Source organism: Cebidichthys violaceus, unplaced genomic scaffold, assembly GCF_023349555.1.
Source record: "Cebidichthys violaceus isolate CVI_PGR_0920_01 unplaced genomic scaffold, fCebVio1.0.p SCAF_3, whole genome shotgun sequence".
Classification (NCBI taxonomy): Eukaryota; Metazoa; Chordata; class Actinopteri; order Perciformes; family Stichaeidae; genus Cebidichthys; species Cebidichthys violaceus.
The window spans coordinates 10,111,150-10,138,649 of NW_027176483.1; the positions used below are offsets into that span (position 1 = coordinate 10,111,150).

Below are 27,500 nucleotides of genomic sequence, written 5' to 3' on the forward strand. Positions count from 1 at the left end.
AGTGCTTGTTTTTGTGAAATAGAATAGTAAAAATTGTCTTTGTGGATAGCCACCTTTGCTGATGAATCACTTACTGTAGACCGTAATAAGTGGCAGCTCAAGATGATGATTGTGAAGTTCAATCTCTCTGATACTGTGATTTACTTGTGTCCAGAAATACTTTGCTCTGCAGTAAATTACACCCAGAAACAATCTTTGATGCCACTTGCCTTTCAGCTCTCCTTACAGAAAGTCAAGCACCTTGTTTGGTCTTTTGGCTGTGTGACTTTCAGCTCATCTGATGGCCAGATCAATATATTTTTTCCTGAGTATAATGCAAGAGACCACATGTTTTGGGTGCTGCAGTGAAACAGTGTCACTCTCAGCCCTTGAATGACCTGGGCTGATTTATCCTGAGTAGCATTTAATCTGCTGTGCTTCACTACATTACTCTGCTGTGGTCTGCTGCGGCTGTGAATGCTGACTCCTCACCTCTCCATGTCCGAAGGCTTTCACTGTAGCTCTGTGTGTCACACACGCTTTTCAGAATCCATGAAATATTGTTAAAAAAAATCACAAACAATGATGCAAATATATAAGCATTGCCGATATAAATTCATCTCTTGCTGACAGCTGATTTCAGTTTTACTTTTACTTTGTAACACTGAGAACTGGGCTTGTTTTTTTGTTTTTTTAATAATGGACATTACGTGTTAAGTAGTAACTATGCATTTGAGAGCTCCCTGTCTACTCGTGTCATGTCTGTTCCCTGCAAAGCAGCTGGAGTGGGCTTTCACTGAACGGACTTGGACATCAATGGCTCTCTATCCCGTGGCACAAAGAGCTAGCATCCTGCTATACTTGCTATGCAAGAGGTGTGATGTTCCTAAGTCCCTGATTCATGGAGCAGAGCGTATATTGGAGGAGATTTAAAATCCTTTACAGTTTAGTGCTCCCCAGGAAAATAGTTGAACATAGTTAAAGCTGAAGTTAAGATAGTGCACCTTCAGGAACAGCATAAGCACAGATACTTCATTGATCATTTTGCATGCATTTGTGTTATACTGCATAACTGTATAGATATTTCATGATTCTGAGATTAAATGTTCATCCTTGACCTTGGAAACAACAGTTGGCAAAAAAAGCTGCTCTGAAGCTCACAATCATATCTCACAATCTTGCTCAGCAGTTGGAGATTGCCCATAGTTTGCTTCATGATTTCCTTTGTTCGTAGTAATCACACTGTTCTTTTATATTGTCTATAGGTGTGGTATGAGCCAGGTCTCTGCAGTGGTGAAATCACATTTCACACTTTGGGTCATTTAGTGTGGACGTCTATTTGCAGCAACAAAGACCTCAACATGAGCAACCACCAGTAAGTATAACAACCGCCAGAGCCTTGTTTGAAACGTGTCTGAGAGAGTGTGAAATCTCAAATCTCTATTTATGAACACGCAGTCTTATGCAAAGGGCATCTCAGTGTGGAAGGATGCGATTAGCAGGATGGGACCTGCATATTCTCATGACCCTCATGCGAATGGCTTCAGCGTAAAAGCGGAGCCTCTTCCAGCGTCCAGATTGAGGAATTGGCTGGCCATCTCCAGTCTCCGCTGGCATCTCTTAGCATTCAGGAGGGATGTTCACTTGTCATCTTCTCTTATTAATAATTACTCTGTATGTGGTCCTCCAGACAGACCCTGCATTCTGATAACAGCCACGGTTGGGGCTAAGAGAAGGGAAAAGAGGGAGCAGGGGGAAAGTAGTGGAGTGGAGTGGAGTGACGGGTGAATGGAAAATGGGTTCAGTCAGCTGCATCTTTTGGTTAAAGGCACAGGATGCTGCTTCCAACCAGCTCTGTCCAGGCCTCAAACCAGCAGATTAGTGCAGTTGATTCCATTTGAAGAAGAATGTTGGTGCAAAACATCTGTAACCAGATAATACAGAGGATGTGTTGAGTGGTTAGTAGTACAAAGGCATGATTTAATGCTGCTGAATTACAGTGACTCTCTGTGACAGATGGGAAACTCTCATGCAGAGAAAGGTCTTTGGAGTTATTTTCACCCCAGCTCTCTTGACTTGCTGCTGCTGTAAATCCCCTTTTTTTTTTCTCTCTCTCTCTCCCACTCTCTCTCCCTCTCTCTGAGCCCTGTAGCATCTCTGCTGTGGAAACAGTGGGAGGCGGGATGGGGAAATTATTAGATGCTCAAACACAACAAATTAGAAGGGATTTATCTTGCATTTTTCACATAACTATGTCTTAAAAAAAGTTACGTATTTATGTCTGTCTGTCTGTCTTTCTAAAAAACTGTATACAAAGAAAGATGAGGTAGCGCTGTTCCTGTTGGTCCATTTTGAAGCTGTTTGTAAAAAAAAAAAAAAAAAAGCAAACAGCACACCCTGAGGAGCCCAGCATCCTTAAAAAGGGTCAGATTCACTGTAACTAACCTCTGTGTCACATTATCCAGTGTCCTGCTGCTCTTAATTTCCCTTTATAATGAAGGCCCCTAGACAATCACTAGAATAAAGTCTGATAAAAATTGTTGGATGTCCATTTCATTCAAATACATTTTTGGGCCTAATAAGAGTCTTAACTATTAAATATTTAGGCTATAATGTGTCATGGTTTTATTATTATTTATTAGTTAATTTATTGAGTGCAAGTTTCTAAATACATACATTTATTAGGTATAATGTTATTTCCCCTTACTCAAACATAACATCGTCTTTTTCAAAACACAGATTCCCTTTTTTAAGAGAATACATTAAATCTCAAAATGACTGTACATGGTTTAAAGAATAAGTCTGACAATATTCTATATATTTTTGTTATTGTAAACAAATCCTATGAAATGACCAAAACCAACATGTATCTGTTCCTATGAACAAATATTGTCTCTGTAGCTAAAACCTGATAGACTGTAATGCATTGTTGTCCAAAAACTATTAAAAACACATTACTGAGCCGCGCTGTTGCTCAGGATGAAATGTTTCTCCATCATGATGAACCTGGGCACTGTAGTTTATTTTGAGTCATTAATTGTGTATTAATCCTATAGGCTGAAAGTAGTCCCCAACAAATGCATCATTCCTCCAGTTTGATTAACTTTTGCAGAAAACAATGATGCCATGCTGTTTTTGGAAATGACTTTGCCCCTTTTTTAATTCAAACTATGTATTTGTGACCCGTTCTTAAGACTTACCTTTTCAGTCGGAACTGATGAACTTGGGTCTGGGTGCCAAAGCAGGGGAGGGAAGTATTGAAAAGCAGACTAACACATTGTTAGTCCGTGATAGCCTTTTTATAGGATTTTTTGGACAATAAGAAAAATATAGAATAATAATAATAATACCCTTTAAAGTGTTACTGTGTGTCTATATCCAACATTACTTGAATGCTGCTGTTGGGATGTCTGCAGAGTAAATCTTAATATTTCAGGCTTTACTTTCATTGAGGTGATACGGACATAAAATGACAGCTGAAGCATTTTCTCTATTAACAGTACAAAGGAAACGCCAAAGACCAACAAAACACATTCACTCTTCATTGATGCAGTGGAATTGTGAACTGCTGTAATTTCCCCTTGGACTTTGAAAGAGCAGGCATTGCCTTAAAGATCTGATCTTACAAATGTACCAGTGTGTCGGAAGCTTTTGTCAGGGCTGCTGCTGGGAAATCTGGACGGTGCCCATATAAGTGATTTGGCACATTGGTTCCACTTTCCTGGTCATATCAGGGCAGTGAATGGCTGTGCACCAAGTAGTAGCCAAATGTCGGTATACAAACGTATTAGGTAAGAAAGAGCAGCTGGGATGTCGACAGCTGGCCAGAAATACCTTGGCAGTGAGCACTCGGGATGACAATGATACCGATGCCCTCTGCAAACCACCAGTTCATGCTGAGAAGGCACTTTAAAATCCACTGAAGGGACAGCAGTAGAGAATGTATTGCTCAGAATAGGTGATTTAAGATATAAAGTGACAGGCATCAATCGCATCCCTTATCACCTTGATAGAATAGCTATATACTGTTTATTGTTGTCCTGCATCACATTATAATGAACATAAGCTGTCGTCAATGTTTAGTTTGACTTTATTAACAGTTGTATAGCTGCTCTGTATAGTCACACCTGAGTGGTGAAGGTTGAATAGCTGAGTGTAGGACATGTCGGCTATAGTTTTACAGCAATTGTAAGGAATTTGAGCGAAAGACCACTCCCACTCGCCACAACTGCCTTTTACCCCAAAAGACTATTATCTGCCAATATAACACAGAGACAAGTTGGGTGCAGATTTGTCTTAACCATATATCAAAAAGTATGAAGGAAAATACTAAATAACATTACTTGAACACATTCATGAAGCATTGAAAAAAAAGATTTATTGAACATTGATTTTAGTCTTAACTTTACATATTACTATGAACACACACTATTGTGAATAACAGTTAACACGGCCACAGCTACAGCCCTGGAAGTTAACATATTCCCTCCTGATGTATCTTAATTCTGCATTTGAACCTCCTTTGTGTGCGCTGATGTTAGCATTCCGAGTAAAAAGATATAATATAGTTTTACTTTCTGTTGAGTTCAGCAATATTGGACTTAAGTGGTATTTGAGGACCTTTCTCACAGACAGCTGCAGAAAACGGAGGCTAGAATAGATTACAAGTGTGATTCATTTAAACTCCAGATCTATGGAACCACTGAATATTGCCAAGAAGATATTCCTATTGAAAATGTCCTAGTTAAGAAAAGGCGCTCTTGTATGTATTTTCAAGAAATATGTTACTGGGGAGTCTCTCTGAATGCAGGGTGTTATTCGGTTATACCTTGTTGTTCCTCAAAAGGGGCAAATGTGAGGAGTCACTTTATCTAGAATATTAATAATGAAACCATAGAAACCTGATCACATATATATTTCTTTGTATTCAATGTAATAATAATGATATTTTGCCTATCTTGTTGTGACAAATGGCATTTCACTGTTAAAGTTAGTACTGGAAAGGAAAGGTCACAGCAGGCGATTATATATTTATATACAGTATCTGTTGATCACTGCATGGTGAGTTATAGTGATGTAAAAATCATGCACTATGCATCACTGTTACTTTGGAGATCCAATCCGTGGCAATAATTACACAAAATAGAAATAGACCTCCTTCAAAAGACAAAATGGGGTTTAAAACTACAGTACTCTCCAAAACACAAATTAATATCAACACAAACTACAAATTCTTAAGAATGTATTATAACTTTCACCTCTGAATTGAATCAGGTTACCAGTTAAAGTTGCTGTTTTTGTGAAATATAATATTATTACTGTAATAGCTGTGCTGAATAGATGAAAAGTTGAGCTATAACCAGTTTCATCTTAGTATTTTTCACAATAATATAAAATAACATGTTAGTGCAGTTACAGCCTGACGTGGCTGTAAGAACAATACCATGGAAAATAAAACCAGACCAGCATTTAGTGACATTAGCTCGCGTAGAAGCATATTTTTTTAGCCTTTTGGGCTTCATGATGAGACTTAGCTCTTATTCTATATGGGATATCTATATGAGATTTCCCCTCAAGCCATGCATGCTCTATGTTAACCTTCTTGCTTCCTCTGGGCATTGCTAATATCACAGACCTCTGAAAAGATCCCAGCCTTTAGCATGCTACTGGCTGTCCTTGCCTGCATTGTTGAAGGGAGCATGGTGTTCAGATGTGAAGCCTCCACTCCCTCCCCAGGATGGCAACCAGCCACTACACTGGGCTCTGTACATAATGGCTCCTGGCCCACTCTGTGATTGTCTGGAAATGTGATTTTGATGCAGTGAACAGTTTGTGTGTGTCATGACGGATTAGCGTCCTTGTTGCGGTTGGTCAGAGGTGCCAAGTTCACAGATAACACTGGGATCTGCAGGGGTTTTGTGGCGTGCATGTAAATATATGGCCGTTTGACCCTCAGGCTAAACAACACATCTAGCAGGATACGCATAGCGAAAAGAGGAAGCGCAAGGCATTTAATGTAGTGAGGACACAAGAAAAAGAGTTTGTGTTCCATTGTCCTATTGTGCCATTTTAAGTTGATATAGTTCAAGTGATTCTTGGTTTTCTGTGAGAATAACAAAATAACCTTTCAAAAGAGTCCATTAAACCACTATTAGTCAAGAAGTAAGTCAGGAAAAAAACCTAGTTTCCTTTCCTGCCCTGCCTAAATTAACATTTAACAGGAAGGTGGGTCTGCTCAGTGATCTTTACTAACTGTCTCCTCCCACTCAGTTTCACCTCCAGCACAGAGGTTGTAGAATTCACCAAGCCAATGGCCTTTGTTCCCTCTGTCGTGTAATCAACGCCTTCCTCCACTGTTAAGCACTGGGGTTATTGATGTCTCCACACTGGCTGCACTGGGACAGCTGCCAAGCCGTTTGAGAGTCCTGTTCCAAGGTGACTTCTCCTTGTCCGCTATTGGCTGAGCTTGAAGGATCATAGCCCTCACTGGGCATTTAAGTTTCAGGACCTCAATGGCAGATAAAATGACTCTTTGTCTGGTTCTGCTGAATATAACAAACCTCACAAAGAAAATACAGTGGATATATCAAAATGGAAATGTATCCCATTTGAAAAGAAATGTTGGTTGTAAGATGATGATGCTAGTTTTGCAAGTTTTGACACAAGTGTGTTTTTATATAGATTTCAAGCAGCCATTGGTTTCCATTAATGTCATTATAGTAGAAACTTAGGTAAACCATCAGTGAAAACAGGCATGTTATGAGTTATTTTATTACCTGGAAAAATCTTAACTATTCAGTAGTCGCACAATGTTTACAGAAATTAAAATTCTGGAGAATGAATGTTGTAAAAAGAGTGTCAGTTTAAATGGCAGCCAATTCTGAAATATCAGGTGCACCATCAGGGAGAGTTTTCAAAATGTTAGCTGCTGGCAAAAAGGCAAATGCATCAAATTCTTCATTGTAATAGATCATTCATCTCAAGCAAGTTTCAAGTTTGAGTTTGAGCTTCTAGTGATGAATACCAATCATTCCAAACATCAGTGAAGAATGTAAAGTATATATGATTTGTCGTTTAAGTTGATATATTGTTAATGTTAATATTTCCATATTTGGAGAATGCTAATTGCCATATTTACTGTCTTTGAGACTTCACTTCATAGTCTGCTTTTAGAAATGTAGATCAGCTTGTTATCACTTGCCAGGTAAATGTGCCCTTGTTGAGTGTGCCAGAAAACACTGCAAACAAGGAATTTCACACCATGTTTGTGTTTTCATTCATCAAAATTAAGCATAGTCCCAGTAGTTATTATCACACTCTGCTATCTGGAGCATTTCCCAAGTAGGTGCACTGGTTAATTCAAATAAACGGCACACTTCCGTACAACCTTGCACTGTACTGCCTTTGCAGGGAAAAAAAACTAGCTAAAGTATACCGAGTTAAACATGACACTAGCATATTATACTGCACATGACTCTGATGCTGCTCTGGTTGTGGTGTGTGTGTACCACAGGGCTCCTCCCAAGGCCGGAGCCTCGGAGCTGGAGGTGATCTCCCAGCAGGTGGAGGAGGACAATCAGTGTGTGGCCCCTGTCCAGCTGGTCAGCTTTGCCTACAGAGACTTGCCTTTGGCCGCCCTGGACATATCCCTCGCTGGATCCCAGCTCATCTCAAACCCAGACGAAGAGGACAACAGAGAGGGGTACGTCCCACAAATCCACTCCGACAGCACCCTTCACTTTCTGTTGTTGCTTGATAGTTTGACCACAGTCAGTAAAAACCTCTAGTTGTGAGAGGTTTTGGCTAGCCTGAAACAGCAACTTGAGTGTGGTTGTGTAGAAAAAGAGGGACTGCATTTAAGGACTGTGAAGCTCATAAAAGTGAACTCTTTCATCGTTTGAAGCATATCAAACATCATACACTTTAAGGACGTTGGAAATAAAAGAGTAGCATGATTATCAATGAAATATTTCTCTAATTAATTTATATACTAAAAAGCCCAAAATGTAATTACATATTGATTGATGTTCCTGATGTTGGCCATCACAGTTAAGAAGATACTAGAAGTATGGTGTTGGGGATGTTGCGAGAAAGTGCTACATCCATAATTAAGGCAGAATCGCAATTACCACAATCTATAATCTACCCTGGCAGAGAAAAGCTCTGCCGTCCCTCTCCCATTGCTCGTTATTGCACATGGTAATTACACCCGGCGTATTGAATCACCCCTCATTTTATATTAGAGTCCGGGAGTCGAGGATATTTGGCAATGAATTTATTAGTGTCACCATGTTAAATGGACAATGTCTCCACTGATGTGTTCATTTCAGCTCAATGACACAGCAATTTCTCACTACCAGACAGGCTTCTGTTCATAATGTCGATTTCTGGCAGAAAACAAAGAGTGTTGTTAGCACCATAGCTTTCCTGAAATGTCAGAGCCCTGTGACGGTGCTGTTTCTGTCCATGAGGCCTGCTTGTCCAGGGTTTGTGTTGTTTTCTTATCACCATGCTGCAGGCTCATACGGTCAGGATAGGACACGCCCCTGTTAGAGCACCCCTGTAGCAAGTGTCCGTGGCTCTCCACTCAGGAAGCGTGACTCACAACCCTTTGGCATGCTGTGATGCTGGCATCCATGCAGAGAAAGTCGTCAAACAGCATAAGCTTAATTAGAGCATCCGCCATTTCGCGATCCAAGCCCCGGTGTGTCAGCTGACCATGTCTGGCTGGACTTTGCCTGGTCTGGCCCGGTCCGGACCGATGGCTCTGTGGGACGGAGAGCAGGGACAGATGGGTCCTGTCCCAAACACCCACTCTCTCATAGTACTTCATAGCTTTCTCACTTCGTCTTGCTCACAAAAAGGGCAGAAAATGCGTACATAGCAATGCCACAGCAGAGGGCAGGATCTGGCATCCCAGCAAAATTATCATCACAGTGGGCACTCTCATACAGCACCATATGACACCCTGGTCACCTGGAATTTGGCATCTTGCAGTGGAAAAGTCATGCAGTGTCAAGACATGTCTCTGAGGGATTCATCAAGTCAACAATGTGAATATTCTTTGTCATGAAAAGTAAGTCGACATTCATTCTTATCAGAGAAACGCCTTTCTCAGAGTCCAGGAAGCAGACTAGTGAAAACAGCGTGCAATCTGACACCCAAGTGAATGTTGCAGTATGCTCAATGACCTTTTTAGATTGGAATTCATGATTTCCAGGTCACAGGCATTCCAAGACATACCTGTCATCACAGTTTCATACACACATTCGTCTTTTGGAAGCGATCTTGGAAAAAGCAACAGAGACAGCTTGTCGCCGCAGAATCTGGCTGCCTTTGTGACTCACATGTGTAACATCAGAGGAATGACACAGAGGCCCTAATGGCAAGGCAATGAACTAACTGGTTTACTTTGCTCTGTAAACTATTTTGCTCTTGTTTATTTTAATTTGTCATCACGGAGACTCCTCTGCATACTACTGGCTAATTTTAGCACTTTTGTAAATGATTGTGTACAAGAATCTATACCCACTTTATTTTGTTGCAGTGACTTTGTGCATTTATTTTGATGATTAGCGGCTTTGTTTCCTCAAGCTACAATGACTTACATTCCTGAGAAGGTTTTTCATATTTAGGTATTTCCTTTTGTGGACGTGACTCAGGTGAGCACTGATTTCAGTTTGATCATAAATATGGTTATTTTTTAATTTGTAAAGTTTATATTGACCTCTGGACAGGGCTTTGGTTTGGATGTGGACATGGTGAAAGGAAAAGCATGAAGGTGAAAGGAATAGTTTTATACCAATGGTCAGCGATGGGATAAGTAAGAGATCATTACAAAATATTTTGATGGTAAGGCCTTGGTTTTATTTTGCTACATATGGTTGTGAAAAAATGAGCTACATAATACACACCAGAGGTGCACATATAGTCTTGCATGGCAGCTCCTCATGGCTCTTTATCAGGAGGCGTGGGCGATTATGTAGGAGGTGGATGTTCTTGCGGTCTACAAGGGGCACACGCAGTCCTTGCCGATTCTATGCAGTAGTGAGCTGGATGGAAATATTAATAGATTTTGGCAGTACCATCTTCTCCAGAACTTGCTGGAAAGTCCAAGATTAGGGTAATATCACATCCACCTTTAATCACTAAAGTAGTGTCTCATTTGTATCATTTAAAAGCTGTCTTTTTAAATAATTAGGGCCCGAGCAACCGACAACGGCGGGCCGCGAAGGCCTTATTGAAATTCGAATACAATTAGTACATCGGGCGCATATTTGGAGGACTTGCCATACTCAAGAACTCATAAAATTTTGCACACTTGTCAGGCTTGGTGAATACAGCCATCTGATATTGGTTGCATATTTGTGTGTAAATAAATGGCTCTCTAGCACCCCCTCGGCCAGTATGTCTGATTTACTTGAAATTCAGCACACATGTTCACCTCCGTTAGATCTACAAAAAAGCCTCTCAGATCCTTAAACTCCGCCTACTTAGATTTTCCGCCATTTTTAATTTTGTGAAAAACACATTTTTGCAAACTTCTGCTAGACGCTGATTTCAATTGATACCAAAATTGCTCTGAATCATTTTTGGATCTACATCATCTCTTTGTGTTTATAAGATATGGACCAATAAACGTCTTAAGGTTGTGGCTTATATATTGAAATACACAACCTCTCAACCATTTGTCCTAAAATCACCAAATTTGCAGCTTATGTGCACATCGCATCCTTTAACATACCCTGACATTTTTATTTCATTCAACCACTAGGGGGCGCTACAGTAAACCCGCCATGTTGTGCTTTTTTGTCACTTTTTGCAGTTTTCAGCCTTTGTACTTTAACAAAGTCCTCCTACAGAATTCATGGGATCAACCTCAAATTTGGTCAGGGTGCTCTTCAGGCCTTTGTGATAAAAAGTCATCAAATTGGTGAGTCTCTCCCTTGCACTTGCAAAACCATGCTCATTTTGGTATGGCTATGCAATTTTCGAGCAGAGGCCTACAAATAGGCCCAGGGTCCAAGAGTTACCAACGTTGGCATTCAAGTAAATCAGAAGTTTGTCTGATCCTCTTCAAATGTGGTCAGTAGCCTACAATCTGAGAACCTTTGTGATTAAAAATGATTAAAAGCTTTAGGTTTGGTTGAATGGCTTAGTCATAGCGGACAGCTACTTAACGTGATTCCCCATGAAAAAAGCTGATGTAACTTGTTCCAAACGGTCCTAAACTTCCCATGCTTGATAACACTCATGGCCTGAGGATGTCTACAAGCTAATTTTCACTAATGCCCACAGTGCCACCTGCTGGCGAAAGGAAATCTGCGTTTTCTGACAAACAGCATCCGATTTACATGACTTTTACAAGATGTGGTTTACACATATAGAGCAACATAATGCATGTTTGCGCATGTTCTGTAGCGCCACACAGCGAATACAGGACCCGGTGGATTATTTGCAAAGCATATTTTCCAGCGTCAGGCAGTCCATGCGTGAAAAAAGATTCCGACTCGTGGGCGCGCTGTCCGACGGTCACCCCCGACGTGCGGGAGGATGCGAGGGCCCGTTCATCGCTGCTTGCAGCTTTAAAGGGTAATGTTTTTGCAAACTACAGAATATCAGCTTTTTAAGTGGATTTGAATGCTTTGTCATGTTGCTGTATTGATTAAACTGTAGCAACCTAACCAACATAATAGACCTAATAGACTTGTGTAATGAGTGTTAGTGACAATGGCTGTTTGTGTGTACGCAAAGCATAAACAAACTCACTCTTTTTGGAAGTAACATAATGGAGTGTGCATCTGTTTCATCTGTTGTTGTAATCACAGGTTATTTTCAACTGCCAAACATTTGTTTTGTCACCAATAACTCCCTTCTATGGCTTCCAGGGCTGCACGGTGGTGTGGTGGCTAGCACCCTGCAAGAGAGCCTGGGGTTCAATTCCCGGGCTAGACGGGCCTTCTGTGTGGAGTTTGCATGTTCTCCCCGTGGCAGCGTGGGTTCTCTCCGGGTTCTGCGAGAGATGCAGCTTAGTCTAATCGATGACTCTAAATTGCCCGTAGGTGTGGATGTGAGCGTCAATGGTTGTCTGTCTCTGTATGTAAGCCCTTCCATAGTCTGGCGACTTGGCCAGGGTGTACCCGGCCTTCACCCAATGTCAGCTGGGATTGGCTCCAGCCCGCGACCCTGAACAGGAAAAGCTGTGAAAGATAATTAATGGAACTCCCCTCTTTAGTCATTTCAGAATATGTTCACATATGATCACAGCATACTCGGAGGACTTGAATCATGATAAATCTGTGTTGTTGTTTTTTTATACACTACCCTGTAAATGCAATTCAATTGTACTGGTCTGAACAAAGTAGTATGGTGCTGTGGTGAGATTTTCTTCCACCTTAATCCTGACCACATCTCCCTGCCTGGCCCCAGTCTCGAGACCGTGTGCTTCACATCTTGCAGTTGTCTTTGGTTATCATCTCCAGATCAGCCTGCTGCCCACAGCAGCAGTAGCATATGCCGTTGATCTCCAGGGGCAAAGCTGAGAGGTGTGAGGCACTGCTGTAATGACATATGGTTCATATGGGTCAACCTGCTGCTTTGACTGGAGGACAGGGGAGGTGGAGGAGATAAAGAGAAGGATGGAGGAAGGAAGACCCTCCTCCACACTTTCATTCACAAAGCAGCCGGCTGCAGATCATAAGGAAATGGATCCATTTGAAGAGTGTCCTATCTGTTCATGTTGGATGGTATTGTGGGATTAACCCTGTGCCTTGTTGCATGGTGACAGCCACAGTTAGCTAATACAGTGTCTGGTGAAATATTGGGTATTAGATAAGCTGTAGTGAGCCCAGGCCAGCCTAGAGTTAATACATTACTCAACAATACTCAGACTTCCCATATGAAATATAATTATCTAGTCACTAAAATGCATTAATAAAGCAGTCAATATGCACATAGTCACACCTAGGTTGACAATACTCAAGATTTAAGTATAATGGAATAATAAATCTAGACTGTAGAAAATAGCACTGACGGACCTTTGCCAGAGTCTAGTATGAATCTTGGCAGCAGCAATATTTCATAGGGCTTTGAAACCACAGCTATACTACCTGTTCTGTGTTGATGGATGTCAGAAAAAAGAACAGGCTTTTCTTCCCCCCACCCCCCGACTCTATTTCAAACCCAAAGAGGAACAGTCCTCTCCATCAAATTGGCTCTCTTGCCTGGCACCATGTGCGACACAATAGATGACATTTGAGTGCAGGGTTTGAGGGTTTGTTAATATTCACAGACATGCAAAGTGTGAGATTGCTTTTTAGGCTGAGAGCAAGAGAGATCAAGTGTCCTGGTGAAAACCCATTTATCAGGGACAGCTTGTCTGCTGCTCTGCACATGGAGCCCCATCCATCTCCATTTGCTTAGTATCTGTGGCCCATTTCTCTGGCGAAGACCAGCTCAGAGTTCCCTCTGCTAGGTTGTACCATGGAGTTGGATGCGATTGCAGAGATGATAGCTGATCACGCTTGCAAACCAATGGAAAGGGCGGGTTGTACTGGAAAGCTGCCTGTATTTTCAGTAGAAGTAAAAAAAAAAAAAAAAAGTTTACCTATTACTCACAGGGAATGCTAAAGCCTAAAGTTTGTTTATTGGCATCTGTAATCGATTAGGCCTTTTCATTTGATTTGTTAATTTACAGCAAAAGTGTTTGCTAATTCCCCAGGCGTGAGACTGTAAGAGATTAATAGCGATGAGACGTGGAAGTAAAAAGTGCAATTGATTACCTATGATAACTTCACTTTGTTCAGCATATTTATTGCTTAGCTGGTTTTCCCTCTCTCTGGGCTTATTTGCCTCTTTTGGCTGTGATAACACAGATGACTCAGCAGTGGTTACACAGGAAACGATTTAGCCAGTTGTTATGCTGGCACTTGTCTTGATTTTTAAGCAATGTAGTCAGATGCCCCACCTATGCTTTCTCAGGAAACATAAGCTCTTGAGTGAGAAAAAAATGCATATATCAGGGATTAAAAGAAATGCCTCTTTCAAATGTATAAAGGAAGTTAAGGAACAAGTCTAATGATGAGCCTGAATGGGATGAAGCCCTTCAACCTCTGCTGTTCAATAGCCTGCAGGCGCACAGTTGTGTTCCATTTTCCCCTGCCCGAGCCTGCTGAGTTCAGCAGATTGGTGTGAATTGGTAGAAGTCTACAAGGCTATATAGTTATCAGTACAGAGAGAGAGTAACTGATAGGAGACAGAAAACTTGAGTCAAGTAGTATCATTTTAATATGCTGCCATAGTATTATCTGACATTGTCCCTTACACCTTTAAAGAGGATGTATTCAGTTTAAAAGCACTTCCCCAGTGTTGTTCTTTGCTAACAGTCAGAGAAAGATCATAGCTTATCAAAATAATGTATAAAATGAACAGAGGTACTTTTAAAAAAAAATATATATATTTCTGTTATCATTTTTGATGGCCTAACCTGACCCAAGATAAATATGAGTGCTCACAAGATGATAAAAGTTTACACATTCTATATATCTGTGTGTTGAATCTTTCATACTTTTACCTATTCAAGCCTCTAAAAATCCTTCAAATAAATCAATCTGATTGATGTTTTGAGCATTAAGCGTCACATATAGACGCTACTTCATTTTGAGGGGGGCAAGGGTCAAATAGGATGGGAACTACTTTATTGAGGTGACAAATTTGACAAAAAAAGTGCCTCTAAAAATGTACATCTTTATTAACAAAAGTCAAATGTTTAGGTGTGCTTGAATAAGTGAATGGATAGCCACAAGGCACAGTGAGAAGATGTCTAGACCATGTAAAGATTTGTGTTTAGACTCATGGCATGATTAATCATTTTGGAAGCGAATGTAATTGTGTGAGGGCTGCCACAGGTCTGTACACTAATGTTCACAGAGAGTTTTTTCACAGAGAAAATGTGCTCTGTTGTAAATGTGCAATCAAGACATCAATCAAGAGTTGCAATCAATTATTTAGAGGCCTTGCACAGCAGTGTCGTTCATAGCGACACTATTTTAGGCTTTCCTTTGCAAACATTCTGAGGGAGAGGTTGGTATTTGCAGCTGTTCATTGCTTGTGTGTGTGTGTGTGTGTGTGTGTGTGTGTGTGTGTGTGTGTGTGTGTGTGTGTGTGTGTGTATTTGTGTTTCAATCAATACCTCAGACAAGTTGATAGAGTCTTTGAGACTCATTACTTTGAATGAATTTTTCCCTTTGCAGCCCTTTCGTTTTCTCTCACTCAATCTCTTAACTCACAAACACACAAACATAGCACCACCTCTCTGATTTAATTTCTATTTAACTAGTATCTAATGAGTTTACATTGCATTTTATTGTGTCTCAATTACAGGAGACAGTTTAATGAAAGAGATGCACCTTGTGATAGGCTCCCCACCTCAGTGAGAGTTACTTAGCTGGGGCTGGAGCCAAAGCGCTGTACCGTCTGTGTGAATGGGCCCCAACAGAGCGACCAGACACCTTCCTCTGCGCCAGTCACTCTGCCTGACGTCTCTGTCAGCTCTGTTGAGTCTGGCCATTCGGCTGCAAGGGCCCGCTGCAGCCGACGTCATGTACAGCATGCCTTCACTTCCATCTGAGACCACTATTGATCGGTCTCATGATCTAATCCCCTCGCTCTGCGCTGCTGTCGAGACCACTTCGATTTTCCTTCAGTACTGCAGCTGCTGGCCTGTTGGATGTCTTTATGAACCTGTCCACAACACATGCCACCTTAAATCTCTCATTTCCTCCACACATTGCTCTTAACTGTGTGTGTGTGTGTGTGTGTGTGTGTGTGTGTGTGTGTGTGTGTGTGTGTGTGTGTGTGTGTGTGTGTGTGTGTGTGTGTGTGTGTGTGTGTGTGTGTGTGTGTGCGCGCGCGTGCGTGCATGTGTGCATGTATGCGTGTATGCAGGCAGGCAGGCAGGCAGGCGTGCTGCATGCCGTGACCCTGGGAGAGAGTGAGGGGATGTCCTTCATTGACTTGCTCCACCACTGAAGCAGCCTCATTTTCTCATAAATACTTCAGGTCCTCAGCATTCAAAGTTTAAAGTGATTTTCCTAAAATTAAGTTTTCGAGCATGGAGTAATCCATCACTGCCATTTACTCTGCTTCCAGACAGGGTTTTTCTTTACAGGTTTATTAAACTAATACCTTTTCTGCCTGGCTTGTGGTAGGAATGAATTATTCTACACAGTATGAGTTGAATCATGCTTTTCAGTCCTGAAGGTAAGTGAGGTGTCTCTTGGAGTGTGTGCTGCTCATTCCGTCTTCTAAATAATGGTCCATAAATGTGCGATGACTGTGTGTTAGGCGTACCTTTTAGGTAAATGTTTCTTTTTCTTGGCTCTCCTCCACTGGCAGATGGGGTTTGACATTGTTCCTTGGGAACAAATCGGTGCTTGGGAGTCTCCATGGTATCTGCTAATGATACCATTACCCTCCACCACCTCTTGGTTGCAGGTGTTGAGCCCCTAATCTGTTGGCATTGGCTGGTACTGAGGGTTGCTGCACCGGTTAGCCTCTGGGAGAGCATTGACAAAACATGGGCAAGCTCCAGCCTCTCTGCTGACCTTGATGAAGCATGGAGATGATGTGTACCTTTGCTACAGCCGAGGTTAATGGTTAACTTTTATTATATTTTAGTATTATTTTTAGAAATGTGGCCATGATTCCTGCTCAACAACGTCATTTGTAAGAAACCAGAATGTAGATTGCCCAAAATGTCAATGATAACCCCTCATAGTACAAGTACAGTTGGCCACAGTTGCAAAAATCCCTTATTTTTTGCTCCTCATATATGAGGATTTTATACTTTTCATTGTCTTTTAACATAATAAAGTGAGCACCTTTTGGGTTTTGGACAAATCTAGACATCTAAACGTCTGAACAGATTGCAACAGACATTTTTTGCTATTTTCTGACAATTTATAGACTAATCAATTGATCAATTATTTGAGAAAATGACCAGTGGTCGCAGCCCTCCTTCCAAATAGGTTTAGCTAACTTGGGAGTCATACCTCATACCTGACCGCTAATATTTCATGCCTGTTTGGACCTCTTGTCAATCAATGTTGCCACGTACACAAATCTTAGCAATTAACTTGGTGATTGCAAAACTGTTGTAATTTTGGCCATCATTCCTATTGGTAATACTAACCAAGAGGATGAGGCCAAATTACAACAAATAAGAGCCAAGTTAATAAAGTGGAATTATCCTTTAACTCAATCTGCATCTTTCTCTGTTCATTACTTCGCATTCTTCCTTCTCCAACTCCCCCTCCTTCCTCCCTGGCTCTCTCTCCAGTTCACTTTTGGATGAGTCCCAATGCCTTTGAACCAGCTGCACCCTGCTTCCTCTCTGTGTTTGCCTTCTTCATATTGAAGTGAACCAAGAGGAGAGTAGAATAAATTGCATCCTCTTTTGTCCTCTGACAGACATTGCCAGTAGCTTTCCTCCTATGGGGGACAGGTTACAACAGATAGCTTCTTTTCTTTTTTTTAAGAAACCTACTGCCTTTCTCAGTGTTGCCTCAGAGAAAGGACAGCAACCCAACACACACACCTTCCTTTTTCTGCATCTGATTTTCTAAGAGTACATCTGAGTAGCTTGTGCGTGGAATGCAGGGCTGTGACAGGAAGGGAAAGCCCTGTGTGCCTCCTGGAAATTTGTCATTATTTATTGACCATAAATCCCCAGGAGTCTCAGTCAGTCAGTTTCTGATTGGTGGAACTTGAAGGGGAGAGTTGGTATGGATTTAAGGCAGGTAAGACACTCACATCTTCAGAACCAATGTACCTGGCCAAGGAGCCAGCACAAGAGGGATACAAGGACACTCCAAACTAATGGAAAATACATAGCAATGTTGAGGAAGGTGTATAAAGCAGTCGCTGCTTAACCAGTGGAAGAAATGACACATTCTAGGTTCAGGAATTATGAGTGATGGTCTCTCAACAGCCAGCCAGGTGCGACTACACCCTCCAGATGGTGCACATGCAGCCCCACTGTCATGCCAGGAGAATTACATCATGCGGTCAGCCAGCCAGCTACTCAGTCCTCCAGAGCTACAACAAGAGTAGAGCCAGTGAGCTAACTACCAGCCTGGTTGTTAGCTAAACAGTTGCCCAGATGGGCAACCTGGCCAGTTTTCACTCAGAGAGCTGTCTTGTCGCCCAGTGATGCAGCAGGGAGGGGAATTAAACACAGGAGACTCTAATCTAGCCAAAACCACACTTTATTATAAGGTTTTAGTTGTGTATCATGTCAAAGCAAATCTAGAGACGATAAGACCACAGAGTCAGGTATTACCTCCAGTATAGATGTTCTGATATTTCAATAATTAAATCTATTAGTGTTTTATACACACACAAGCATGTTCAGATAGGACGAAAACAAAATATTTAATGCTCAAATTTGGATTACAACAGATGTCATGTAATCCGTTTCCAAAAATAGGCAAACAAAAATGAATGGGTGTAACAGTAAGACCGCTACACTGGTGATGTACAAAAGGAGAGCTTGACCGGGAAGTGGAGGGTTGCAGGAAAGGTTAGAATAAACAAATTTATGAGGAGATGAGTATGAGATAATGAGATGAGTATGAGATAATTCATATGAATTATTTCATACTAATATATCATCTCAGTGCCATGTATTTATGCTTCCCATCAAATTTAAGATGTGAATTAATTTTAGCGCGCATGCTCTGAATTTGTATTCAGAATAGTGCCCTCTGCTGAGAAATATTTAGAAGAACATTGACTGATAGAAAACAGAGCAAAGTCAAGGTTGAATACACTTCATGATTTGTGTATCTTGACGTTTCTTGTGTTTTATTGATTTGACCTTGCATGCTGCCTGTCAGACATGCACTCTGTACCAGTATTACATTTTGAAATAACACCGCAACAAGACACACCATTTATCTTTGCACACACAGCTCCTCTAACCACATTTTCTTCCCCTCTCTGTCTCTCACCCCCTCTCCCCCCTGGTCAGGTCGAACTGGTTAAAGCCATGCTGTGGGCGAAGGGCATCGCTGTGGCAGGTCTGTCTGCTGTCGGCGGGCTTCAACTGTTTCCTGGTGGCCTGTGTCATTCTGGTGGTGGTGCTGCTAACCCTGGAGCTGCTCATAGACATCAAGCTGTTGCAGTGTGAGTGGTAGAAAACAAGACAGTGTAAAATCACCTGAGATCATCAATATAATAAGGAAGTGGTTTTGGGGACAGTGTTTTGCTGAAGGGGTTTGTTACACTCATTGTGTACAGTCCTGGCTTGCAATAGCATTTTAGAAGAGGGAGAGAAGTGGACTGCAATATTGTTTATTAATTACTATACAAAGGCATTGGGGCAATGCATTGACTCGAGATCTACAGTATGACAAAGAAGTATGTTTACTAGAACTTTAATTTGCACAAAAACTGCAGATAGATCTTGTACACTCAATATTGTTTGACTGAGCTGCAGTTTGAATGGAATTTTATTGGTTCATAAAGCTATAAAGCAAAGAAAATGTTTTAAAAAAATTCACAGTGCGACAAAAAGGTGAAGGTGTTTTTTTAATTATATATAGGCACCATTTACCTGCACCTGGCGATATAATGGAGGTAACAGCTGTTACCAATATACTCAGCATACAGACAGCCGTCTTTTCTGACAAGCCTTTTTTTATGGCAGATAATCATAATAGTGTGTGTGTATATTTGTATGTATATATGTATGTATGTCTGTATATGTATATATTTATGTATGTGTGTGCGTGCACGTGTGTGTGTGTGTGTGCGTACGTGTAGAAAATGACCAAAAAACACAAATAGATGTACACAGAACACGTATGTGAGCATGTGCAAAAGGTCTATGTTTAACTGTATAATTAGTTTGTGTCACTGATGACCCATCATGGGACCAGAGGCTCCGATCAATCATGATCTGGGGAATATAATTCTCCTATTAGTATTCCACGGTTAACACAAAACGTCAAGTGGTCAAAATACCACTATGACTCATGTCACCCCAGTATTGCCTTCATTTACATCATCTGGTATGGTGGAGACATCCTCATTTATTATAAGTGGAAGGTTAGGGGTCATACCTGTTTGATGTCACAGAGCTGAGATGTCGCTCCGGCAGTATCCAAATGCATGTTCCCCTGGGACGGACTGACTGACTGACTAGACAGGCAAGACAAAGGAAAAGTAAGACAAATCTGTGAAGGGAGATTAGCGGACAAAGAAATCAGGCAATACAGAGTTGGCTGGTGGAAGAATGTGGGGAGGACTTGAGGAAGATGAATGGACTAATAGACAGATCACTGAACACAGCAAACGCAGACAGATGGGGGGAGAGGTAAAGCGTGAAGAGAAATGCCTCAGCTGACAGCCGAGTGCTGTTTCAGGCTGTCCACAATTAGCCTGATGAATTAACAGGAAGTTACAGACACATGCATGCACAGTATGTTTTGAATTGCTTCATGCCTCTATAATTTATGTATGTGTGCATGAATGTGCTCATTTTTTCCACTTTACTGCACCTCGTCAGTGTTACGCAGCAGGTAAAGGCTGTTAGAAACACCAACAAAAATCAAAACATACATCTTTCACCACTTAATGTCACAGAAACTGTCCTTAAAAATAACCAGTTATTCTGTTTTATTCCTACAGTTAATAATGCATTCCACTTTGCCAGCATCATCCACTGGATCAGCCTGGCTATTCTCTCTGTGTTCTTCACTGAGGTGAGTCTCTGTCTTCCCCTTGCTCAACACAAACACAGTCTCAGTTACGGCTGATGCAGCAGCCTGTCGATTAATGCTATGTTGTGCAGTATGTGGGGCCAGTGAGGTACATTGACAGATCCTCATTAGAATACTAACAACACCATGAAATGCCCCGTGTCCTCTGTCACAGCTTGATTAGATTTTGATTAGTAGAGGTGAAGTTGTGTACGACTCTATTAAAAGTGTGCTTAACAAAAGTGACTACAAAATCACATCAGTATACTGAAAAAAAACCATATAACTACTGTTGTTAATGCTGGCACAGTTGGTCCCTCTCGGGTTGTTCGATTGATATGCAACACAAACACCTTAAAATGCAGATGGAGTTTTTCTGTTCTGCTAGTTTTAAATAATTTCTAGGCCTCAGGTGCGCCGTATTGATTACCATTTTCTTTACATTCAGCCACATTTGTCTTAGTTCCCTACACTTGACCACCCCACTGCTAACTTTTGTGTAGCTGGAGTTTTACTTATCAATAAAAGCAGCCTCCCCCCAGCCCCAGTGACACATTGAATGAATAGAAACAGCAGGGAGGATGATTTCTGCTTAAGTGCAACCTTGAATATCTGAAACGAGGAAGGAGGGTAGGGGATGGCAGAAGAGGAACGGCGACAAAGGGAGAGTTGTTTGCTCTCTGCAGCCCCTGCTGCGTCAGCAGAAGGAGCTAAATGCAGTGCCTCTAATTGTTTGGATGAAATCCTATCGCACTGCCTGTGATGTGCATGAATATGATGTCATTGATGAATTGTGGGGGGATGAAAGATTGCAAATGCCTCTTACAGGGACTGTCAGGTTAATTATTGGAAATTACTACCCAGTATGCTCAGCCTACACCATCCAGTCTCACACTGTTTAGCTGTCATTGTTTTCTTCCATCTCGCCCTGTGTGTAACCTGCTCTCTGTCTCCATCTCTGTCCCTCTGTCTGTCTCAGACGGTGTTCAGGATCGTGGTGTTGGGGATATGGGATTACATAGAGAACAAAGTAGAGGTAAGCTCCCATGGGTCCCATTAGTCCTGTTACTTGGGGCTCCTTTCACTGCAGTGTCTTTCCCTCAATGTCATACCGCTGTGGAAGCTACAGACATAACAGCAGCTGTGTGTGTGTGTGTGTGTGTGTGTGTGTGTGTGTGTGTGTGTGTGTGTGTGTGTGTGTGTGTGTGTGTGTGTGTGTGTGTGTGTGTGTGTGTGTGTGTTGATCAGGTGTTTGATGGAGCTGTCATCGTCCTCTCTCTGGCCCCCATGGTGGCCTCCACAGTGGCCAATGGCCCCAGCAGCCCCTGGGACGCTATCGGTCTCATCATCACACTGCGCATCTGGAGGGTCAAGAGGATCATTGATGGTGAGGCTGGGAGTGACTGATGTCCTTTGTATCCTGTCCTTTACTGTCAGGTCACAGAGATAGATACTGCAGTGTGCTCTCTGCGGTATCGGCTACATTCAATATTGAGGTTGTTTGCTCAATTATTTGTTTGTGTTTTTTCTTTATTTTTCATCAGGTAGTACATAGTCTGTCGTAATGAACCCATGGTTCAAAGCTCAAACAACAGATGTTACATGCACATCTTTTTTATCATATAGGTGCATATAGGTTTTTATTTATTAGGAGGAATGCTTTTTGAACAGTGTTGCTCCCCCTTGTGGTTTTTGAATATAGTACAGTACGTGGTCAAAGGGCTGATAGTAGTTGACTTTGATATTTAGAAGATGCGTGTGCAATAATACACTATCTGCAAGATCCACTTTTGGAGGAGGAATGAATGAATTAAGTCAATGTAAGGTTCAGTTGAAATTAAGATTGAAAAACAAAAGATTACCTGTTTCTTTAGAAGGCAAACTGACTATAATATACCTTATTGTTTTAGCCTATGTGCTGCAAGTGAAGGTGGAGATGGAGCTGGAGATCCAGCAGTACGAGAAGGCCAAGGCGGTGAGGGAAGAGCAGCTGGACCGTCTCACCCAGATCTGCCAGGAACAGGCAGTATGTCCTCTCATCTTTCTCATATCTTTTACCTTACAGCAGAGATGGGGACTCCAGTCACAGTGACTTGAGACTTTAATTGGACTTGCCCCTCAAAGAATTGAGACTTGACTTGGATTTGCAACTTGGACTTGTCGGCATCTCTGGATTTGAGAGGCTAGAGGGATGTGTTAAGATTTAGTCAATTATAAGCTGTCATTAGTTGGAGTTCCTGTTATTGAAAAATAGGTTACGGTCATTATTACATCCCTAATAATGTTTAGATAAATTATGCCTAATTAAAAACAATATTTTCATATTACTTTGAGTGGCATTAGTCTATATCCATTTTTAGGGCCAAAATACAATTTTTCCTCGTGTGTGTGTTTTTTTTAATATTACACTGTTTAAAGTGATCATATACCAAAGAACTAATCAATACTGATACCATATGCAATGGATAAAAGAGTGGTGATAATACAATACATGCTTTGAATTCCTTAGATATGGCTATACAAGGCTCTAAGCAGAGCAGATGGTATGCAGCAGATGGTATTACCTTCTTTACAACCATTCCATACTTGAGACAACTCAGATTTGCATTTCTGCCTTGAAGTCTACAATGTATAGCTGCATGTAATCAGCAGAGGGCAGCAAAGCACTATGCAAGAAAAAATAAGTACTTAAAAGGGCATAAAAGAGGCCTACAAAATGTATCCTATTTTATCATGAGATAACACATTTACAGAAGTCTTGTGGGTATCGGATAGCCAGTACTGTGCATTATCTCAAAGCAATCTATTGACTACTTCACAATTTGATAATGATAGTTCTAATATTGTTAGTAAGTCATATTAGTAAGCTGAAGAATAACTTTATAACTGAACTTTATAAGTATGGCTGCAAGTGCATCCACTGAGTGCTCTAAATGTCTGCCCAGAGGAGAACAGTCTCTACTGTATGTCCAAGCGTTACACAATGTTAGAGAGGTTGAAAATGTGCACTTTGGCATAAGCTCACTGTACTGTATATGAAAAGTTGAACTGTGATGCAAGCAATATAGTAAATATAATGCTAATATAATGCTTGGACAATAGTAGATGGAATTTTAGTGAGTAGAATATATAGTTCTGTGTGTTGTTACTTTCAGGAGTTTTTCGCAGTCATCTGATTTGTCTTTCTTTCGTTCCAGTTTGAAATCAGGCAGCTGAGGGCCCACCTGGCCCAGCAGGACCTAGATCTGGTAGCAGAGCGTGAAGCAGCCATGCAGATCCACCACATGTGGGGTAAACAGAGCAACAGTTTCCAGGAGGTGGACGGACTGGCCTCTGGGGCATCAGAGCATCACGGGCCAGCTAAAGCAAGAGAGCCTGGGGGGCCTGCAGGTAACCGTCTGGAACACCCAACAGGCTATTTACAGGCTATCAAAGACCTCTCTGCACCATGAGGGAAGACCTAAGCAGTACTTTCTACGGTGTGCCATGTCCGCACAAAGAGGATGGTTGATTGCAGACACTCCTCGGTCTCTTGAGCCTTTCAAGATAAGGGGTGGCTGAAATGGTAGAGAAGTTAGCTCATGCTGGAAGGTTGAATAAAAAATAAAAATAAAATAATATTCGTAATATAATATGTCATAAAAGGTCATAGTATAGTAATTCAATAAATGCATAGTATAGTATTTTAAAAAGTCAAAGCATAACATATTATAAAAAGTCACAGTATAGTATGTCATAAAATTCCTAATATATTGTCATAAAAACTCAATGTTTAGTATATATTTAAAAGTTGTAGTGTAGTATGACAAAACATTTCATAGTTATAGTAAGTCATTAATAGTCATAGTATAGTATGTCATAGCAGTCATGCTGATATGTCATGAAAAAGTCCCAGTATATTACGTCATATAAAAAGTCATAGTATAGTGTGTCATAGACGACATAGTATACAAAGTCAGAAAAGTCATTGCATAATATTTCAAAAAAGTCACAGTAAAGTATGCCCTAAAAAGTCAAAGTTTAGTAAATCACCAAAAATTCCTAATATAATGTCATAAAATATCATTGTCTAGTATGTCAATAAATGCATAGTATAGTATTTTAAAAAGTAATTGTATAGTATGTCAAAAAAGTCATAGTTTAGTATGTCATAAAAAGTAATTTCATAGTATGACATAAAAAGTCAAAGTTTAGTAACTCATCAAAAATTCCTAATATAGTATGTCAAAAAAGACAGTTATTTATGTCATAAAACATCATAGTATAGTATGTCATAAAAAAAGGTAACCGGTACATTGCAACACCCCTAATGTACATTGATGATATATTTCCCAATAATTTCAGTCCATTTTATTAAATGATTCATTATAGTCCATATTATCAAGGCACTCATTACATACCATGTAACCAAAGTACTCACTACATACAAAGTTGCAGGTTTCAATTCTTCAGGCGTTTTTAGAGGATTAAATAATCCTTCCTCATTCTAAACAGCAACACTCATCAGTCAGAAATAACACAATGCTAATAACTAACATATGAATGTAGCGTTGTTTCACTAGACCTTCATGCTTATTGAAAGTAAGAGAGGAAAAAAAAAAAACTAAATTAGCACAACATATCCCTGCAAAAACCAGACACCTCTGCAAATAGCAAACAACCCCTTGCTCTGAAGCTCCATGCTGGGCTGTAGGACAGTGAATACTAGTTGGTGTCCTCTTGTCAAAAGCATCAGTCTCATCACATCAAGATTCTAGTGACAGATCATAACTTACAGGACTTCAACCAGCAAAGCGCTGTCAGTGCAGGTGATGCCAGTGTTCAAAACAGTGAGGCTTTTGCTTCATCAAATCATAAATCATAGTGCGACCTGCCATACATCTGAGCCACGGTGTTTCTAGACATCCTTTCAACTGGGGCTGCTCCTCATACACTGTACATGTACTCATGAGGTATTGATCATCTGGTGATGGTCCCTGTCACTGTTTAGGCTAAACAATGTGGCCCCTCTTGGGATATTCATAAAATGAATATGTGAAACACCAACACAATTGAATGTAAGCCATCTAACAGTCCTGTGGGACCTTGAATAGCACTTAAAGGAAACACATGGACTGATTTAGGATCTGGGGACCACATCCACATTAAGTGTTTTAATGCTTAAGCAATTTGTTTATTGTAATGATTGCTTAGTTATCTTAAGTTATTTATCAAGCAAAAATAGAAATGTTTTCTCATTTTACCTTTTTGTAATATGAAGAGTTTCTGCTTTATGTGATTGAAAAAAGAATAACTTTGGGTTTTGGACTGTTGGTTGGATGAAACAAGCAATTTTATTCAAATGATTAACTAAAATAAAAATAATAATTAGCTGCATTCCTATATTTAGGTACCATGAGCTTTCTAGATAACATTTTACTATTACCTATTCAGCAATTGTAAGCGGTATACAAACATGTAATACATTGTTTTTAAAAAATGATGAATGTTGTAAGCAGATGCACAGTCAGAACCTTTTTTAATATATAGTATTTGTCAGCATTCATAAATTCTCATAATAAGATAGAAAGTAGAAATTTATATTATTACAACTGTGTTTTATTATATTATTATTCATTATCTGTTTACACATCAACCTTCACTCATGGGGGCCCACAGGAGGAGATATACTTGTTAATTAACACATCTGCTTACAACTAAAGTATAATTATACAGTATAGTATACAATTCACTAAGTAAATACTAAACTAAAGGACTTATAGTAATGTTGCTCCTTTTGATTGTCTAACTATAACCAACTTGTATGGATTGTAAATAATTTTAAAAGCTACTGATTGCTCATTGGACTGTGAAACACTACCTATGATTAACACTGGATTCAGTTTCATTGTGTCCGAGACAAATAACATCAGGTGTCCATTTTTAATCCTCTTCAGATCACCACGGTCAGGATGACATGAACAACTACATCAGCCAGTACTACAGTGAGGCAAGCAGTGGTGAGCACCGACACGATCCTGCTTCCCTCTTTTCCACAGGTCCATGTAGCGCCACACTTTTTCACGGCACTGTGCGTTGTGTTCTGTTCTTGTAGATATGGGTATCCCAGACCCTGCACGAGTCATCACCACAGCTGCCATAGATGTGCACCTGCCTAACAACCCCAGCCAGCTTCCCTCCTCTTTGATGAGTGTAGACGCAGTGTCGTCCAGTCGCTTGCGGCGCACCGGCAGCTCCGTCAGCGAAGCGTCCACCACCACGGTGTCCCGCAGCAGCTTCAGCATCCGGCAGCACAGCATCAGCAGCCACACGCTGGGCTCCACCACGGATTGCAGCTCTACGGTGCGCGAGGCCTCCACCTCTACAGATTACAGTGACCAACGCTGCTACCCTCCGCCGTACAGCAGCCCTCTGGCCCTGGGCGCTCAGCCGCGTGGCAGTCCCAGCGCTGTGATGCAGGAGCTGCTCTCCTCTCTTTCTGAGAATACCTGTCTCACCCCGAAGGGCCTAGACCCTGTCAACCTTAAACCACCCAGCCCAGCGGGTTCCACCAAAACCAGCCCTGAGCTGGAGCACAGGGTCAACATCTACAACAAGAGGAACCAGGAGAGCAGAGTCGGGCTGCACTCCAAGCCTCTCATCCATCTGCAGGGCAAAGAGCCTCTTCTAGAGGAGAAGTACAGGATGATGGAGCCAGTGGACATCCCGGTCAACCGTCTGTCAGAGACATAAGACTCTGCCCAACATGTGGACTTCACA

At 41.1% G+C, this 27,500-nt stretch overlaps 1 protein-coding gene across 1 annotated transcript in view; it reads left to right on the plus strand.

Moving 5' to 3' along the window:
- The window catches only part of tmem266 (transmembrane protein 266), a 29,232-nt gene that overhangs the window by 884 nt on the left and 848 nt on the right, over window positions 1–27,500 (plus strand). Inside the window, exons 2-11 of the mRNA XM_068723797.1 lie at window positions 1,245–1,354; window positions 7,493–7,681; window positions 19,010–19,164; window positions 20,671–20,744; window positions 21,721–21,777; window positions 21,990–22,128; window positions 22,652–22,767; window positions 23,939–24,131; window positions 26,678–26,740; window positions 26,836–27,500. The exon at window positions 26,836–27,500 is cut by the window's right edge and continues 848 nt beyond it. Coding sequence (XP_068579898.1) covers window positions 1,341–1,354; window positions 7,493–7,681; window positions 19,010–19,164; window positions 20,671–20,744; window positions 21,721–21,777; window positions 21,990–22,128; window positions 22,652–22,767; window positions 23,939–24,131; window positions 26,678–26,740; window positions 26,836–27,473 — 1,638 coding nt within the window. The 5' untranslated portion in view covers window positions 1,245–1,340 and the 3' untranslated portion in view covers window positions 27,474–27,500. The remainder of the gene's footprint in view (window positions 1–1,244; window positions 1,355–7,492; window positions 7,682–19,009; window positions 19,165–20,670; window positions 20,745–21,720; window positions 21,778–21,989; window positions 22,129–22,651; window positions 22,768–23,938; window positions 24,132–26,677; window positions 26,741–26,835) is intronic.